Raw genomic sequence first — 15,916 nt, 5'->3', positions numbered from 1 at the left:
CAACAACGCTCCTTCCCCATATGGAGTTCGGAACCCAAAGGCAATCGTTGAGTGAACTGTATCCTCTTTGTGTTAGTTGACCTAAGCCGCACCATTACAGCTGGGGTGGGGCTCGGCCTCCGAACCGTACGTGGGGCGAGTTTCTGCCTCATACAGCTCGGGCCGAAGACCGGGGGAAGTTAAGTTATTTAGAGATGGGGCAGCAGCTGCCGGTCGGGGCGGGGATAAGCTTGTGAAGAAGCAAATCCCCCCCCAAAAAAAACCTTGATATACTATAGCGCTAGCGCTTCGCGTTCTTTCTATTTCATCCCATTTTTTTCGGCGAATACTAATCTAATAAGTGAAGTTGTAGTCGTCTTACAAATTGGCTCGGACACCAGCTTTCCCAAAATAAATTCGTGCCCGCCCATTCTGTCTCGCCCTAAATGGAATGGCTCTCTTAGTTACGCTGCGCCCCGGTCTGAGTCCCCACGTCCGCTCTTCTCCGCCCGCAACCCAAGAAGTTGGCTTTGCCAACACAACATTAGGGCCGTCCCCTTCATTCTATGCCGACCCCGGCCCGGGGCTGGCTTTTTGGGAAGCCCGTTCCCACCGCGCTCACGGCCCGGCTGGCCTTCCAGCGGTAGTGGGAATTATCCCGTTCCCTGGTCAAAGACTTGGTTGGATGCGGGATCTACTCCACGAGGAGCGGTACGGACGTAGATGATATCATCACGACCTCTCTTTTCGTACCGCTAGGGATGCTTAACGCCACTTCGCCAACTGGCGTTACCTGCGCTTTCGTGTCTCTCAGTGTGGTCAGCACTGGGTGTTTCCGAGCAGCGAGGCTTACACCCATTCGCATTAGTTCATCCAAAGTTCCTTACCCTTATGCACGAATTATTGAATAAGCCATCTTCCTATCAAGGTTAAGGAGTCAACTGAGCATCTCAGCGGCGGGATTGAATACCCGGATCGAGTCAGAGTTCACGCCGCCCGCCCTGAACAAATAGGAGGCGTGGGCCACAGGTCGCACATAAGCCGCCGGGTCGCACGACAGAAGAACACCCAACATACAGATGCACACTCCAAAATGTGCAATATTCATCTGAATTGGAGCTTTTTGGTGGTAGTCGTGACCAACAGCCATCAGCTGTCGGCTCGTTGGTAAGGCGAGAGCTTCAAGCCCGATTTCAGGTTCAGGTGGCACACCCCCCACACAAGCACCCCCCGACGAAGGGGGGACGGGGAAAGCTACAGGCCCAAAACCTTCGACCCTTCTTTCTAAATGGGGGTGCCCGGAGCACCTCATCTTGTCATTTCGTTCTTGCTCATTCCCGTTAGGGTTAGGCCGAAGTCTTTGGCGTTTCCTTCTCTGCGCCCGCTCACGCTTTGCTGACCTATCGCGTGGTAAAGAGAAGAGAGTACGAAAGAATAGTAAACAGAGCACACCGCAGAAAGATTCTAAATATGAGAAGTCCCCCTTGGATTCGAGAAGAAGGAAATGAAGAACGGGAACGAAACGAAATGAGGCGTTTCCAGCTCTAGTTTCGGATGAGCTTCTCCCAATTATGTCTGGTAGTAAAATAAGGCGGCCTGCTCTGACCAAGACTCCACTTTTTGCTCCGTCCATGGAGCGTCTGAATTTCCTGGAATGTAGATAGACCAAAAGAGGGAATGAAGGGATAAGAATTGGAATTAGAGTACCATTGGAAAAAGGGGCACCTGTGGGAACATCTCTACTGACGAACCATTTCAATAGTAAGGGTGCTGCCGTGCCACGAGGCACGACCATAGAAGTAATGAAAAAGAAAAAGTTATGTAGTTGGACCATCCGCTCTATCCGTTCGAGTTTCGCTTCTCTAGAGAAGATGAGACGCTAAAAATGAAAGTGTTCGCAACGCATATCGAAAGGATACCAATGAAGCCGACCATTAATGACTTGTTCGAACACCGGGAGCGGTCTGATCCCTTATTTGATCATACCTCTCTTAGAAACATAATACAAAAGCAAACTCTCATAGTTCGGAGCCCAGCTCCAACTACTTCTTCGTAAGGTGAGGTACTTCTTTCGGTTTGAATAGGGGTCGCTCTTCTTTTCCATTTTCTGTCTGGTTTTGGTCCTCCTCCTACCTCTGTTTGCAACGGCTACAGACGCATGTTAACGTGAATTGCGTATAGAAACAAAAAGAGCCACTTATTTTATTTATTCTCGGAGCTGGCCCATTGATTCCCTGCGGTTAAAACTATTGACCATCCACTCGGTCTAACAGAATATGCGAATGATGGATGGCTTGGATGACCCGCAGATAGGGAAGGCTTTGCCGGGTGCCATGCTCCATTATTTGCATGACATAGGACTGATAGGTCCGTGGCGTCATCAGCCCCCCCCCCGCAGGGAATGGAGATAGTAACGAATGTCACGGTACCTATCAAGAATAGAAAGGGGGTAAAAACCGTCCGCTACCAACGCAGCTTCCACACGCCGTTCTACTTGTAATTTTTAATTGACTATGGATGGACACCTGACGGTTCAACCCGTCAGCCCCCCCAAGATTCAGGAGCCCGTAGCGGCAATAAAGAATATCTATTAGAAATGCGTCCGAGATTAGGGGAGGTTCTTATTCCGGGATAATAGAATAACCGGTTGAGGTAGGGGCGCCGCTGGGGCGCTTCAAGAGGTGCTTCGGTTCTATACCTGGCGGAGTTGGTGGCCCTTCCATCCCAGCGATCCCATCGCAATGGGCGAGAACTTGATCTTGAACGACTAAAGGAATAGTGGCCCCCCCTAAAACAGAAAGAAGATACAATATTTTCTTCCAAGTCAAGTCCGATGCTCTCAACTCTTGAGAGACTTTCTCTTTTAAGACAAGACCTCAGGCTCAGGTTTTCCGCAATTTCGAATCCAGTGGAAGGCCCTTGACATAGCATTGAGAAATTGTTGAAACATAGTGTAGTGATTGATTGAGAAAAATTGATTCCCTCCAGACAGAAAGTTCATGTAGGAGTCTTGAAGAATTCATTCTATTGAGTTGTGCTTGGTTGTTGACCAAAGAAAGAAAGGATGCATGGGACTTTTGGGCGTAACGTAACATTCTTTTGCTTCTCATACGATATTTCTAGTTGGATGAAAACGGCGCCCCTAAAGGCGATGTCATTTATGAATTTATTAAATATTAAACTTCCCCGGCTTCACCCTTGGCCTTTGTCCCGAAGAATCACTACCAGCTCTTTTCCCTGCGCTTGCAAAGTCAGCATCATACCTGGCTTAGGGTTCCTGTAGCTCGAGAGAGGTGAGAGTGTAGCGTGGTCCCTGCCTAATTTCTTATTCTTTACTTGCCTACCTCAAACCAACCAACAAAGCCAGTGTAGTGATCCCAGTCATCTATGTCTGAGTTCGAACATTCTTCAGAGAAAAGAACTTACTAATGTGCCTGAATTTGACTTGCTTGCTTTCACACTTCTTCCTTCTCCAGCTTTAAGGGCTATTCTTCGCATAGAGCAAGAAAGATGTTTCTGTCATTCGAAGAGCTAAAGTTAAGTTCCTCACAAGGCTATACTCGAAAAGTAAGTAGAAGGCTTAGGCAAGAATAGGAATTTTTCATCAACGCTAGCGCCCCTAGTTCTATCGTAATCATACATAAACAAGTCAAAAGCCAAAAGCGCCTATAGCAAGATATTAGGTAGGAGTCTTGTAGTGGCTTTAGTTCTTCTCACGCGCATCCACCCGGGGGGATCCCTTATCCTCGTTGAGTACTTCTGTCCCCCCCTAACCTCCTATTCATGGGTTTTCTTTCCATTTCGATTGGAACAATCGTTAGGTTTTCCTCTGCCCGCCCCGTCCATCTTTCTTTGAAGGCCGAGTGAACGAAAGGAGAAAGGCAAGCTAAAAAACCTAACTTATAGCATTTCATGGTAGAAGAGTAGCCTACCAAAGAGTTTAGGTCAGGGATCAAAGCAAAGCGTCGAGGCGCGAAGTCTTTAAGATCGGATGCAATTCTTAAGCTGGTACATGCTGCACTGGTCCGTATTTCTTGCGGGCCTGGCATCTCTTAGCATATTTTATTAAATAAATAAATCTTACAAGTACCTGACGAGAGGCTGTTGCCAATCATCCTGCCCAATCTCTTCTGGCTCCATTATGTAACAGTAAAAAGTGATCTGGAATGTTGTTGGAATCGTCCTTTGAACGTATGTTCTTCAGGTGTCCGATTAGGAAATCTCAAACGTCGAAGCCAGCTGTGCCATTGTGTTAGCCTCAACATTGGCTCTTCTAGGTACTTGGTCTATTTTTATTTCATCAAACTCGGCGAATCGAGTCTAGGGCTCTTTTTCTCTATGGCTGCTGCTTTGCATCTATTACCTGATACTCAGCGATGACTTGTCTCACTACTAGTTAGGAGAGAGAAAAACAATACCTGCTCCCGCACCACCTTGCGTACTGGAGCCATCGAAATACATTTGACATGGAGTTGTGGTCAGACGCATGACCTCTCCATCATTCTGATCGGGCAACTGCTTGCCTAAGAAAAACGGATGATTTATCCAAAATTTTGCCAACACCTGTCCTTTGACCGAAAGTGCGCTCTATAGCTAGCTCCAATTGAACAGGTTGAGGAAAAGAGCCGTTAAAGCCCTTTTTTCTTTATTTTTTGAATGAATTAATTCCGTCGATAGACAATAAGGAGCGAAAGCCACTCAGTTGATTGCTAAATCTCTAGTTCGTGAGAAGGATTTGCTGTAGTCAATCAATGCTTAAAAGAATTTACAAATCTTTCTGGTCTTACTGCATATCCAAGAGTATAATCTACTATGGATATGATGCTGCAAAGTTCAATATTTCAAATCTAATTGGCTTTAATGAAGGTAAAATGCCAATGAAGTACCTGGGATTGCCAGTCTCTCAGTTAGTGATTGTTTGCCTCTAATTGAGAGAATCAAAGCTAGAGTAAAGAGATGTACTGGAAAATAAATACCTCTAATATGCTGGACAACTGGTTCAGAGTGCCCTCTTTAGCATGCAAGTTTACTGGAGTACTGTGTTCATACTGCCGGTTTTGATTTGAAGACAAAAGATAAGATCTGCAGAAGGTTCTTATGGTCTGGTCCTGATATGGTTAAGAACAAAGGGAATGTTGCTTGGAAATTGGCTGCCCTTTACCTTTAAATTAAAAGTGCTTTCGGGCTTCATTGGTGGAAGCTGCTATGTTGAAGCATATCTTGGTTCTGGCTGCAAAAAGTCCTTCTATCTGGGTATGTATTAGAATACAATGCTTCTCAAAAATAAGAAGCATTTTGTGCCGGGCCATGAGAAGGAAGACTAGTTATATGCTTTTCACATGCAAGTTAACAAGTTCAAGCGAATATAAACATCATCATGCTAATCTCAAAGAGCTCGGGGCTTCCCGCCAGAAAGTGATAGAAAGTACACCCCGAGACGTAGCGTGAAGTTCGTTGCCAAGGTAGATCGTGCCTGTCAAGATATTGCGTATAATATATATAGAGGGATAGCCAGTCGCGTGAAAGACCAAGACAAGCGCCACTGGATAAGCCCGATTTCGAAGCTAGAAGAACTAAATCATAATCCGTTTTTGCCAAACAAAAGATAGAGTTCAAATTAATATTCAACCAGCTTGGAGACAGCTGTTTTCTGTAGCTTTCAAAGTGATGGGATCAAGCAGTTACTCAATAAGTTGTCTTCCGTTATAAACCCTGATAGGGCTTAGTTGGCCACTTTCCTTCTCATGCCCGATCTTGGCTCATATCAATAAACTTTGTCTGGGTCTGTCAATGTATGAGTCTCAAGTGAGTGAAGCTGCTTTGGTCTACTCTGGGTGCACAATTATTATTGTAATATCCTTTTTTTTACCTAGTACCAGTCATCTTAAAGGCCAGCAAATAAGACAGAAAGCGAGTTGTAAGCAGTAGTCTTTCAATGTTCAGTTCAATTATTCTCGCTAGCAATCTCTTAGGCTTATCCTTTCAAAAAGGAATCATCAAGCCGGTACTAATCTAACTCTTAGGGGAGCCTTTGATGGGCTTGGCCTGAGGGACCTTACCCTACCCTTATATATGGTCGAATTGCTTGTACAGCTAGCCCGCTACCTCTCTAATAAATCTGAGTACTTAACATTTTCGATCCCATATCGAGGAAGTGAGCCAAAATGAGCCATCAATACAGTATAGAATATATAGGGCTCCCTTCTTTTTTCAGCTTAGCCACGTCGACCGGATCAATCCACTTTAGCTCGTTCCCAACTCGGTTGGATCTAGGATAGGACCGGTTAGCACAACTTCACTTACTTAGACGTAAAAGTTTCACACCTGACCTGCTTTACTTGTTATTTTCTTCGGTCTAGGCTGTTAATCCAACAGGTATCACATAAGCCCTATGTTTGGGATATTGACTAACGAAAGTTCCCTCGTTTTCGATGAATTGGATTTTGCCTCAAGAAATAGAAAGAGTGCTATTTTGTTTGAGGATTCCTAAGTAGTCCCCTCTGACTTGCATTAATAAAGAAAGTAATTCAACGGTATAAGTCGTTTTTACTACTGAATCAGCAAGATGAGTGGTATCAGCTAGTGATCCCGTTATATCAACTACCGCATCGTCATCGTCTGGCTCAGTGGCGGGGGAGGTTTTCTCCACGATATAAGATTGGGTACCAGATTCCGATTCAACAATCTAAGCTTTAAGTAACTAACTCTTTGTCTTCGAGGAAGGCATATGATGGAGGAGCGACAAGCCCTCTAAGAAAAGGGCCTTTTCATACTCGTTGGCGGTAGCAGACTTTCTTCTACTATGGGCGAACCCTCCTCTTTGGTACCATATTCTGAGTCCGAAGAGAATTCAGCCTAAGTTACCAACTTTCAATTAATAGGAAGGAAGTTGGGACATGTCCATTGTCTGGGTTCAAGTCCATTAACCGAGCGAGCTTTCAACCCCAACGCAAAGACAATCTAATTGATGGAGCTTTCGCAGGAATTTCTTATGTTACCCGCTCTAACCCATTCTCGGCAACTTTCAACCATACGAATTCAAAGGAGATAATAATGCTTACTTGATAAAGGAAGGTAATTTATTACTCGACTGTAAGGCATGAAGTACTGACTCGATAGAGTCTGGATAGAGAAAAGAGCTTACTTGTTAAAGGAAGGAGAGGTACGATTGCCCGGAAACAAGTGCAAAAGAAAGAGTATAAGCTAGCTAAAATACACTCTTTGGGAAGCGCTATCGAATCAGAGAAATGAAAGAAAGTCTCATAGCAAGATCCCGATAATAGCATAGCCCTTTCTCTTATTACTGAGAAATTAACGTTTTAACGATGAATTAGGAATCGTCCTCAGACGAGAAGACGCATTCGTGAAGGCCTATAGAGCCCGTAGAAAATCAATAATGAAAGAATCTCGCACTATATAGAGCCGGCTGACTGGTAAGATAGACGAGAGCTACGGGAGAAGAGCGTTAAGCCACTTTACCAATAGGTTCAGGAGCAAGAACTCATTCTTGAGGTTTAAGCTCACGACGTCAGATTTCCACAAGGGAATCCCTTAACGTACGGATTGAAAGGTAGGCCACGACCTAACCAGCTTGTGGCTTAGGGGAGTAATCACTCAATTTAACCTATGAGGTACGTAGGTCACTCATATGAGGCCAAGAAGCGTAATAGCCCGTAATAGCCTAGGGGTTGGGTTGACCCGCGGCAAAACTCACTGTGTTCCGTTTGTAAAGCGGGCATTATCAGTCAGCTTTGTAGCAGGACAGCTAATAGGTTAGGTACGTAAGTCACTAACCCGCTTGCGGGTTAGGCTATTATGCGTCCTGTCCTCTATTTACATCAAGAGTACGAATGAAGTTCTTAGGGCCCTATCTATCTAGATAATTTTCTCATGATATGTGCTGTCCTCTGTCTGGCTCTGTAGTAAGTTCCCTGCTAAGGCTGGGATGGGACTCCCCAATGGAATGGTGTTAGAGCGGCTTGGCATTCCGCCCCTATCGCAAAATCAATGAGATACGTGGATCAAGAAGCTATCTTTGTTTGAGCGGCTCTGCCTAAGGTCGAGCTGCTATCGCTGCTTGCCCCTCTCGTCTAGTGGCTTTTGCCTTTTTAAAAAAATATTTTCAACTTTTTTTTTTTTGTCTAGAAAGAGAATGCCTTCTATAATATAATAACAAATACATAATCTAAGGGAAAAGACATGAGATCAAGTGAGAAAGAACTAAAGAATGTTCTTGCTCCTCAAGAAAGACAAGACGGCAGGGAACTAAGGTGATGTTGTAGCTTTTCCACCTACCTATCATACAATCTATACTTTGAGACCTGATGAATGAAGGGCGGGCTCACTCCTCTAATGCTGTGATAGAAAAGAGAGGTACCAGGGGAATCAATGCTCTCAGCTGAAACAGGGCTTTCAGTCTGTCTTCGGGCAATCTGCTGCTTGAGAAGAGGCTGCACATGAAGGAGAGGTAGCATCATGATATCATTAATACGATTTCCTCCCAGGGGATTTAGGCCTTCGAAGATGATGGACAATTTACTCTTTCTAATCTAATGGCATAAGTATCAAAGGAAGAACTTAATGACCTATTACTAGGTTATGTCCTTTCATGCAGTGCGAGTTAGGTTGAATTTATCCTTGAGATTGGACGCAAGAAGGAATAGAACTCCGAAGCTTTGGTAGCGTTTTAGTGCGGAGCTTTACCTTTTTTACTCCTCTAAAGGGAGGGCAAGGTGATTTATCATTGACCATTCATTCTGTAACGTTCATAAAGCCCTTCCCCTTCCTCCTACAGTTTAGGAAGATAGCAGCCAGAAAGACGAGAAGTATTGGGATAACTGAATACTTTTATGCCTCTATCAATGTAGTAACCCTCTTTTTTGAATCTTAATTAGAAAGCGGAGTAGCTTGCCGAATCCAAAGTGTCTATCTCCGCCGCCTCTGATTCTTATAGGAGCTAGGATTCTTTCCTAGTACCAAAACTTACAGGAAAAACTAGGATAGGCTGGCTCTTATATAATATAAATAAGACTCTTAGCTTACTCTTCTAGAGCTAGAACAGGGGAATTCAAGCCATCCAATCCCTTTTTTTCGCTTATTCCGGCCTTTTGGCTAGTTAGTTTTCTTTGACTGGCATTTATGAGACTAGTGCAACTCCCTTCCTTTGTATTCATCCCTTCTGAGATCGAATGAGGTTTATTCTTTATACGAAAAGATCCGCAGCGCTTACTGATTCAATCACAGCAGAAAAGAGAACAGCGGATACGCATTCCATTGCTAACATCACACCGGTTACTGATGAACGTCCGACAACAGCTCTTATTCCAATGTCTACTCCTACTTTTTCCACTTCGCATATGGGCTTTCTCTACGGCGTCAGCTATAAGTTTGATTACATCGCGTTCAGTTTGAGCTGGGAAGTCAACTAGGTTTTGCTATTCCTTCTCGAGCTTCTATTTCATCCCTTAAAGGAGATTCGAGAAAAGATAGAATAGGAAGACGTGTTTCCAGAACAAACAAGATACGGGTTGAGAGGGGGAAGTTAGCAAAGTTAGACAAGATTGGAATGGGCATAGGAACATGTATTGATGTACCAGATCGGCTAATGCTCCCAGGTTGATGCAATGTATTCCACCAGTTGACTGAAGACTTGATTATTGGTATATCGATAGGTCCAGCACGGATTGAAATAGGAGCCGGTTCGACAGGAAGCTTTTGAAAACGCAGTGCACCCAGGTAAATCAGAAACGAGATGAATACAGAGGTTAAACGAGCATCCCACACCCAAAAGGTGCCCCACATAGGTCTTCCCCGAAACCCCCCAGTAACTAAGGTAAACAACGTAAAAAAAGCACCCATTTCTGTACCGGTTCCGGAAGAGCGAAGAAAAAGGGGATGTTTTGTTAATAGGAATAAGAAAGTGTTTATAGCCATAGCGATATAAACAAGAATACTCATCCGAGCCGCAGGAACATGTACATACAGAATACGAGAATTTCCACCTTGTTGAAGATCTAATGGTGCTACCCGAAGACTTAAATGAATAGCCATCGCTGTTAAGAACAACCGAGATCCAATGAGAATTAGCGCATAGCTTCTGGTCTTTGACATCAAAAAAGAAGGTTGTAATAACGAAAGGGACATCTGAGAATTTTGTCCTAGCTAGTGGAACAAGAAAGACATGGATCTATATTCAATACGCAATCAAAGGATTTCTCCCTGCGAATAATTCCCCCTGCTTTGTTTTCGCTTCGCTCGTGCGTGGCACTCCTTGCTCGCGGAGCGGCATACCGAAAAAAGAAAAGGGTACCAATGAAGCCTACCATTAATGACTAGTTGAACATCAGGAACGGAACAGAGAACAAAGAAAAAGGAATTGTCCCGAGGGGCACTACTCCTTCTTCTCCTTCATCGTCGAAGGTCCTTTGTTCTTCGCTTTGAAAGAGACCGACTATAGATCTCTTTCTCTCACGCTATTTTATATGAGGTACACAAGAGTACTTCGCGCCACAACCATCTCTTTTTTATAAGTTCTACGGACCGATGCCTGCTGCTTCATCTGGGAGAAAAGAATCATAGATATGCCGGTCATTAGAAGGAAGAACCGCCATAAAAAGATTCCTCGTGTATCATCTGTAGCAAAACTATGAACGGAAGCTAGCAATCCGGACCGTATTGAAAAGGTTCCTGAGACACAGCATGGAAGAGTCACAATATTAAGAACCGAGATCCAAGAATGAAGAAGGGGTAGAATTACGGAATGAATACGAGCTGTGGCTAATACCCAAGGCATAAAAGAAGCATTTTCTACGGGATCCCGAAACCACCAGCCACCCCGACCTAATTCATGATGAGCCCACCAACTTCCTGGCATGATGCCCACGGTTAAAAACCACCGACATGTCAAGATCCAAATTCGAATCAGTTTCTGGTCCTGGTCAGATACCACTGTGTTCGCGCCGGCGCTCCAACAAAGAGGCGAAGTAGTGGTATCTTTCTGTTCATTACGAATGACACGCTTCGCCTGCTCCCTCCCCGTGCCCACTAGCGCTCCTGTCCAGAGCGAAGAGAAGGCGAAAAAGCGCCGCCAAAGCAGCATGAGCAGGCTTCTATTGCTACGCAACAAAAGAGCTGGATAGCATTTTGCGACCACATGTTTGAATTTGTTGTTAAAAAGATCCCTTGTTATACGGGATCCGACGCATCCAGCGGAGCGAAGCAGCGTTCCCTTCTTTTCGGCGGCATCCTTCCGCATTGGCGGCGAGTGGAGTGCCACAATCCCGTTCATCATTTTTGATCTACATAATCCAAATGCCATAGCACTGGCGACGTCTCCGGCATAAATGCAAGGAGGATGTATAGCTGATATAGGATCTTGTGGAACAGGATTTGATTCTGCAAGCGGTTCGGTACGAACGAAGAAATTTCGAACAAAAGGATCGGAACTCGCTGATAGGAAAGGAGAGAAAAACAAAGCAATGCCAAGAGCTCCGTCAATCCGCTGTTCATCGATAGACGAAGCTCTCTCTTTATCATCTCGCGCCAGATGCAACAAAGGATGAGTCCTTCTTTTTCCTTCTCGCGAACCACGGGAGCGCCTAGCACCTAGAGGAGCAAAGCTCAATTTCCTTTCAGGGTAAAGCGGCGCATAAAAAAGGGCTGGCCCGTCAAACGTCCGGTTCCTTCGCGAACGAAGTTCAGAATCAACAAGGGTTCGTAGAACGAAGGGAGTGTACAACTGGGGCGCAGCCCCACTTTTTTGTTCGTAACGAGGGAGAGATAGAATGGAGTTCTTCACGAAGTTCGAGACAAAGTAATAAAAAACTGCTCTATGGCCTCCTCGTTTTGAGACATTATGGCTTTGGGGTCGACCCCGGTAACAAAGAAGGAATCCATAAAAACGTGGGATCCGACACCATGATAAAATACTACCCTCATGATTAGACCATGTCCCTGAGATTTGATAAAAGAAAGGTGCATTAGCGGTTAATACGTTGTAATTTGATAAGTTATTAGGAATATGACGGAACGAAAGACCAAGGAAAGAAAGAAGAATGCACCAAAATGCAGGTGCTGCACCAAACGCTGGTGGTTCTTTCTTGTTGTAAGTGAATGCAACGAAAAGACCCGGAAATAACGAATAATGAAACAATTCATATATTATTGACATTTCGTGCTGTGTGTGCTTATTCAAAAAAATTCTGCTTTGTTATTCCCATCATCCGGTAACCACAGGATGATCCACAAGAAAGGTGGCAGGATTCGAACCTATGGCCGGCCCGCCCCTGACCCTATGATTTTAGGGGGGTTGGGTGGCCGGGTTAGCACCCCTCGTTGCCCCTGTACCCGAAACAGATGCGCTGCGCCACCCAGCGCGTAACCCTGTCTCCCCTACTCCCCTTCTGGTTATGCCATTACCAATCGCGGGTAACCCCCGGGCCGCTAGTGGTTTAAGAAAGGCCCTGACCTAATAAGATAAAAACGATTATCCTTATGACCAAACAGCGATAGTTTCACGATCCCGACCAGCAACTTGTTGGGAGTAGGGGCATCCAAGCTTGCCCAACCTAGACATTGTAACTGAAAGTCCTGCCTACTTGTAGGCTTAGGGTAGTCCTCGAATTCTTCTTTTACTGGCTTGGGAAAGACCCGTAGGCTATGGATCCCACTAATGGAATGGGACTATAACCATACTTCCATGGTCTAGGTTCAAGGACAATAAAGATTGAGGCTTGGAGTATCTAAGGCTTCATGGACCCCATTTTTAGGTTAAGGACGGACTCGCTAGTGTCCCAAGGATTGACCGGTGACACTACTAACTGAATTGCCCTACCTAATATATGTATTTTTCCACAGGACTGAATCCATAGAAACCTTGGCTTAGTGCCATTACTGTAAGCGGCGGATGATTGGTATGCAGGATCGGTTGCTACGGGTTTCACATTCATGTGAATCAAGAGATTGGCTTGAATTGAAAGGCTTTCCAACTAGCCATTGTACCTGAGCGAGAAGTCCTTTTTTACACGAGATCCATAGATAGGAACATAGTAAAGAAAGGCAGAGACCATAAACTAATAGTAGGATCTGTTGCTGGTTCACGAAATGAAACTGACAATCTAAACTTACTTTACATCTTGGAGTAAGAACCTATAGCGGGTAGTGGAAATGGCTTAGTTTTCTATCTCTATCTCCTTCCTTACTCATTAGCTTATGGATTAGAGAGATTAGCTGGCTAGTTGCTTGGCGGACTCAAGACTTCTACTAAAGGTAAGCCGGGTCAAGCTGCTAGTTCAAAAACCTTGAATTGTGCTTTCTTAACTTCCGAATTCAAATTCGTATAAAAGTCGATGGATGCGGCGTGGTTACCATAGCTCATGCATTTTTTGGAATCTCTGGAAAAGAGTTTTGGGGTTTCGGCTACTAAAAAAAGGCTCCACTCTACCCAGCTTTTATCCCCTAGTTGCATTTCTCTCCCGGTTATTTAGTAATAAGCCCTATTTTTTCTAGTAAGGGGAAAGGTTTTTTCTAATTCTAAAGGTCACAAAGAAAGGTTCCTGGACTCTGCGATAGTCCTTATTCCTGATAGCCAGTGATTCACTGCTTGATTCGCCGCTTTTTTCCTGCTTTTAGGGGTTCAATGGACAGCTGCTGGATTTGGTTCAGAAAAAATGGAATCCACTGATTCGGATAAGTCTTATGAGAAGAATTCGGGGTCAAAGAGGGCTTCGCTTCATCTCTTCGACAAATGATTCGGATTCTGCGGATGAAATGGCGTTACCTTCTGGAGAAAGTGGGCATGTTGCTTTGTGAGAAAGGACGGGAGATGCTCTTTCGTCGGCTGATACTGGTTCGAATACTGACTCTTCAGCGAGAAGCCTAAGCTAAGGCAAGAGCGGATTCTCCGACATTGATCTTACTGTTGACTCTTTCCTTTCCTAGATTCGGGATCTAAAACAGATTTTCTATGCCACTATAAAGCATCAGGCTAGGAATTCCAAACCGGAGAGTTAGCTACCCGAAAAGCCGGAGTTCGATCCCATCCCACACCACAGCTTCATGCCTTAAAGGCAGAGTTTCATTGAACAGCTGATCTTGGATGGACTTGGACTTGCAATCATTGAATTCAGATTCAGAGCTGACTGAATTGCTTAATTCAAAAAGAATTTCCGGGTAAGGGGGAACTTCTGCCAATTCCATGACTTGACTGACTGAAGACTGGACTGGAATGAACCATCCAATGAATCTTTCCTTCAAGGCTTTTAAGGAATAATAGGAAAAAAGTGGGATTAGTCTCATTCCAGATTCCTGATAATAGCCCTCATTGATGAAGTTAGGGGGATCGACTTCTTTTCTTTCCATTTTCTGTCTGGTTTTGGGCCTCCTCCTACCTCCGTTTGCAACGGCTACAGACGCAAAAAAAACATTTTGTAGCCCTCGTGTTCTGGCGAATTTGTCCAAGAGTAACGGTTGCCCCATTAGCGGGGATGCTTCTCGAGAGCTTGTAAAACCCGAAGATAGACGTCGCTTTTTGTTGGATTGTGTAATTCAAAAAGCAGACGTTGGAAGTCTGCTCTTGTCGCGCCTACACCAGCTTCTTTATTTGGACTTTCCAAAACAAGGCGCTGCGCTATATCCTCCCATGGTTGGGGGTCCCTTTGTTGGCTTTTCGAGAAAGATGATAGAAGAATAGCACATTTCTTTCGTAAATCGTTTACTGTATCGTAAGGTGATTCTGTGGGTAGCTTAGCTATTAGCTAGTTGTAAATCTATTTACTAGTCTGGTGCACACTTGGAAGGCTCTCCTTTATCTTACCAGTCGTGCAGCACTATACACGCGTTTAGGTCATAATTATTTTCTAAGGCTGATAATTGGGCTTATAATGCGTTTCTTTTATGGACCTCGGGAATCTTCCTAATGAATCGTGAAACGTGATTTTGGAAGCAAGAAGAACTTTCTCTACGCTTTATCCCTCTCCTTTCACTCCTCTCGCTTCACTCGACTTACTTCGTACCTTAGCACAAGTACTAAGTAAGCATTCAGCTACCTCTCTCCACCATATAATCTATTAATTATGTTAGCACTTACAGCTATTTCTCTTAAGCAGCAATAGTATAAGTGAGTAGCCCATAGGTAGGGGATACAAACGGTTAAGAGTTCTTGCTTTTCAGTGGTACGTGTAGTCACTCGAAGAGGCAATCTACCGAACCGGTTCCCTCCATACAATCTTGGTTATCTGGCCAAGTGGTCCTTACCTCTTGGAAGTTAAGAAGTAAATCAAGCTACCTGAGCTCAAGAAGTTTTGACTCTTGATGCTAGTCTATATTAGTTATAGCCTTTTGGTTTGGTATGTTATTCTTTTTTTATAGTCGGGATAGCTTTATTAATCAAATCAGGCAGGCTTTTCTACTATTCGCTACCCGCTGACAGCCTTTATCGAGCTTTCCAGGCTCTTGTCTTTCTACGAGACTCCACGCCCTATCTTTCATATCATCTCTCATATCGGCTCAGCTGACTTTGCCTCGATGTTCAGGGTCCGTAAGCATACTCTCTCTCTTTATAAGAGCTCTAGATAGCGTTCCAATTCGTTTTCAAGATATCATATGGAGATTCGCGTGCATCTGTTTCGGGGTTCTTTTTTGGTCCATTTATATGGGTTCTGCGTTGTGTCCGCATTAGTTCGAGGAAGAGAAGCATGTACTATTCTATTCTATGGTGTAATTAAAGATCTCATTCCTATTCAAGTGGTTTGGACCAAGTTAGCTGTGGCCTTTCATTCCTTAGGGAGTGAGAGGGTAAAGGGGGAAAGGGCGTAGGGTACCACTTGAGTTGTCTTCACTTCCCTTAGCCATAAGGTTGGCATTGAAAGATCCAATCCTAGATTCTTCTTACTCTTGTAATTAATGTAATTGGCAAAAAAACAAGTAAGTACTAATGTCA

General features: G+C 44.4%; 4 protein-coding genes and 1 pseudogene across 4 annotated transcripts in view; 1 reads left to right on the top strand and 4 right to left on the bottom strand.

The window, feature by feature from the left end:
* The window catches only part of LOC130960110 (cytochrome c biogenesis CcmF C-terminal-like mitochondrial protein), a 630-nt gene extending 478 nt beyond the window's left edge, over positions 1–152 (bottom strand). Inside the window, exon 1 of the mRNA XM_057885430.1 lies at positions 1–152. This exon is cut by the window's left edge and continues 478 nt beyond it. Coding sequence (XP_057741413.1) covers positions 1–152 — 152 coding nt within the window.
* A 743-nt stretch (positions 153–895) lies between these two features.
* On the bottom strand, positions 896–2,670 carry LOC130960101 (cytochrome c biogenesis CcmF C-terminal-like mitochondrial protein). Its single transcript, XM_057885422.1, has one exon. The coding sequence runs from the start codon at positions 1,811–1,813 to the stop codon at positions 917–919; it is 897 nt and encodes a 298-aa protein (XP_057741405.1). The 5' UTR covers positions 1,814–2,670; the 3' UTR covers positions 896–916.
* Positions 2,671–2,813: 143 nt separating this feature from the next.
* LOC130960104 (putative cytochrome c biosynthesis ccmC-like mitochondrial protein) lies at positions 2,814–10,122 on the bottom strand. Its single transcript, XM_057885425.1, has one exon. The coding sequence runs from the start codon at positions 10,120–10,122 to the stop codon at positions 9,400–9,402; it is 723 nt and encodes a 240-aa protein (XP_057741408.1). The 3' UTR covers positions 2,814–9,399.
* Positions 10,123–10,456: 334 nt separating this feature from the next.
* LOC130960116 (cytochrome c biogenesis CcmF N-terminal-like mitochondrial protein 2) lies at positions 10,457–10,983 on the bottom strand (annotated as a pseudogene).
* Positions 10,775–12,310, top strand: LOC130960115 (uncharacterized). The gene has a single exon (XM_057885437.1). It carries the CDS (start codon positions 11,322–11,324, stop codon positions 11,538–11,540), a length of 219 nt encoding a protein of 72 aa, XP_057741420.1. The 5' UTR covers positions 10,775–11,321; the 3' UTR covers positions 11,541–12,310.
* The last annotated feature ends 3,606 nt before the right edge of the window (positions 12,311–15,916 follow it).

This window comes from Arachis stenosperma, unplaced genomic scaffold, assembly GCF_014773155.1.
Source record: "Arachis stenosperma cultivar V10309 unplaced genomic scaffold, arast.V10309.gnm1.PFL2 arast.V10309.gnm1.Scaffold_100071, whole genome shotgun sequence".
Classification (NCBI taxonomy): domain Eukaryota; kingdom Viridiplantae; phylum Streptophyta; class Magnoliopsida; order Fabales; family Fabaceae; genus Arachis; species Arachis stenosperma.
The sequence above is the reverse complement of the archived record's forward strand: the minus strand, read 5'-3'. Positions and strand labels throughout refer to the sequence as shown.

Excerpts from the sequence above, each read along its gene's own strand:
- LOC130960101 (XM_057885422.1), bottom strand. The coding sequence starts at position 1,813 with ATGGTCCAACTACATAACTTTTTCTTTTTCATTACTTCTATGGTCGTG.
- LOC130960104 (XM_057885425.1), bottom strand. The coding sequence starts at position 10,122 with ATGTCCCTTTCGTTATTACAACCTTCTTTTTTGATGTCAAAGACCAGA.
- LOC130960115 (XM_057885437.1), top strand. The coding sequence starts at position 11,322 with ATGCAAGGAGGATGTATAGCTGATATAGGATCTTGTGGAACAGGATTT.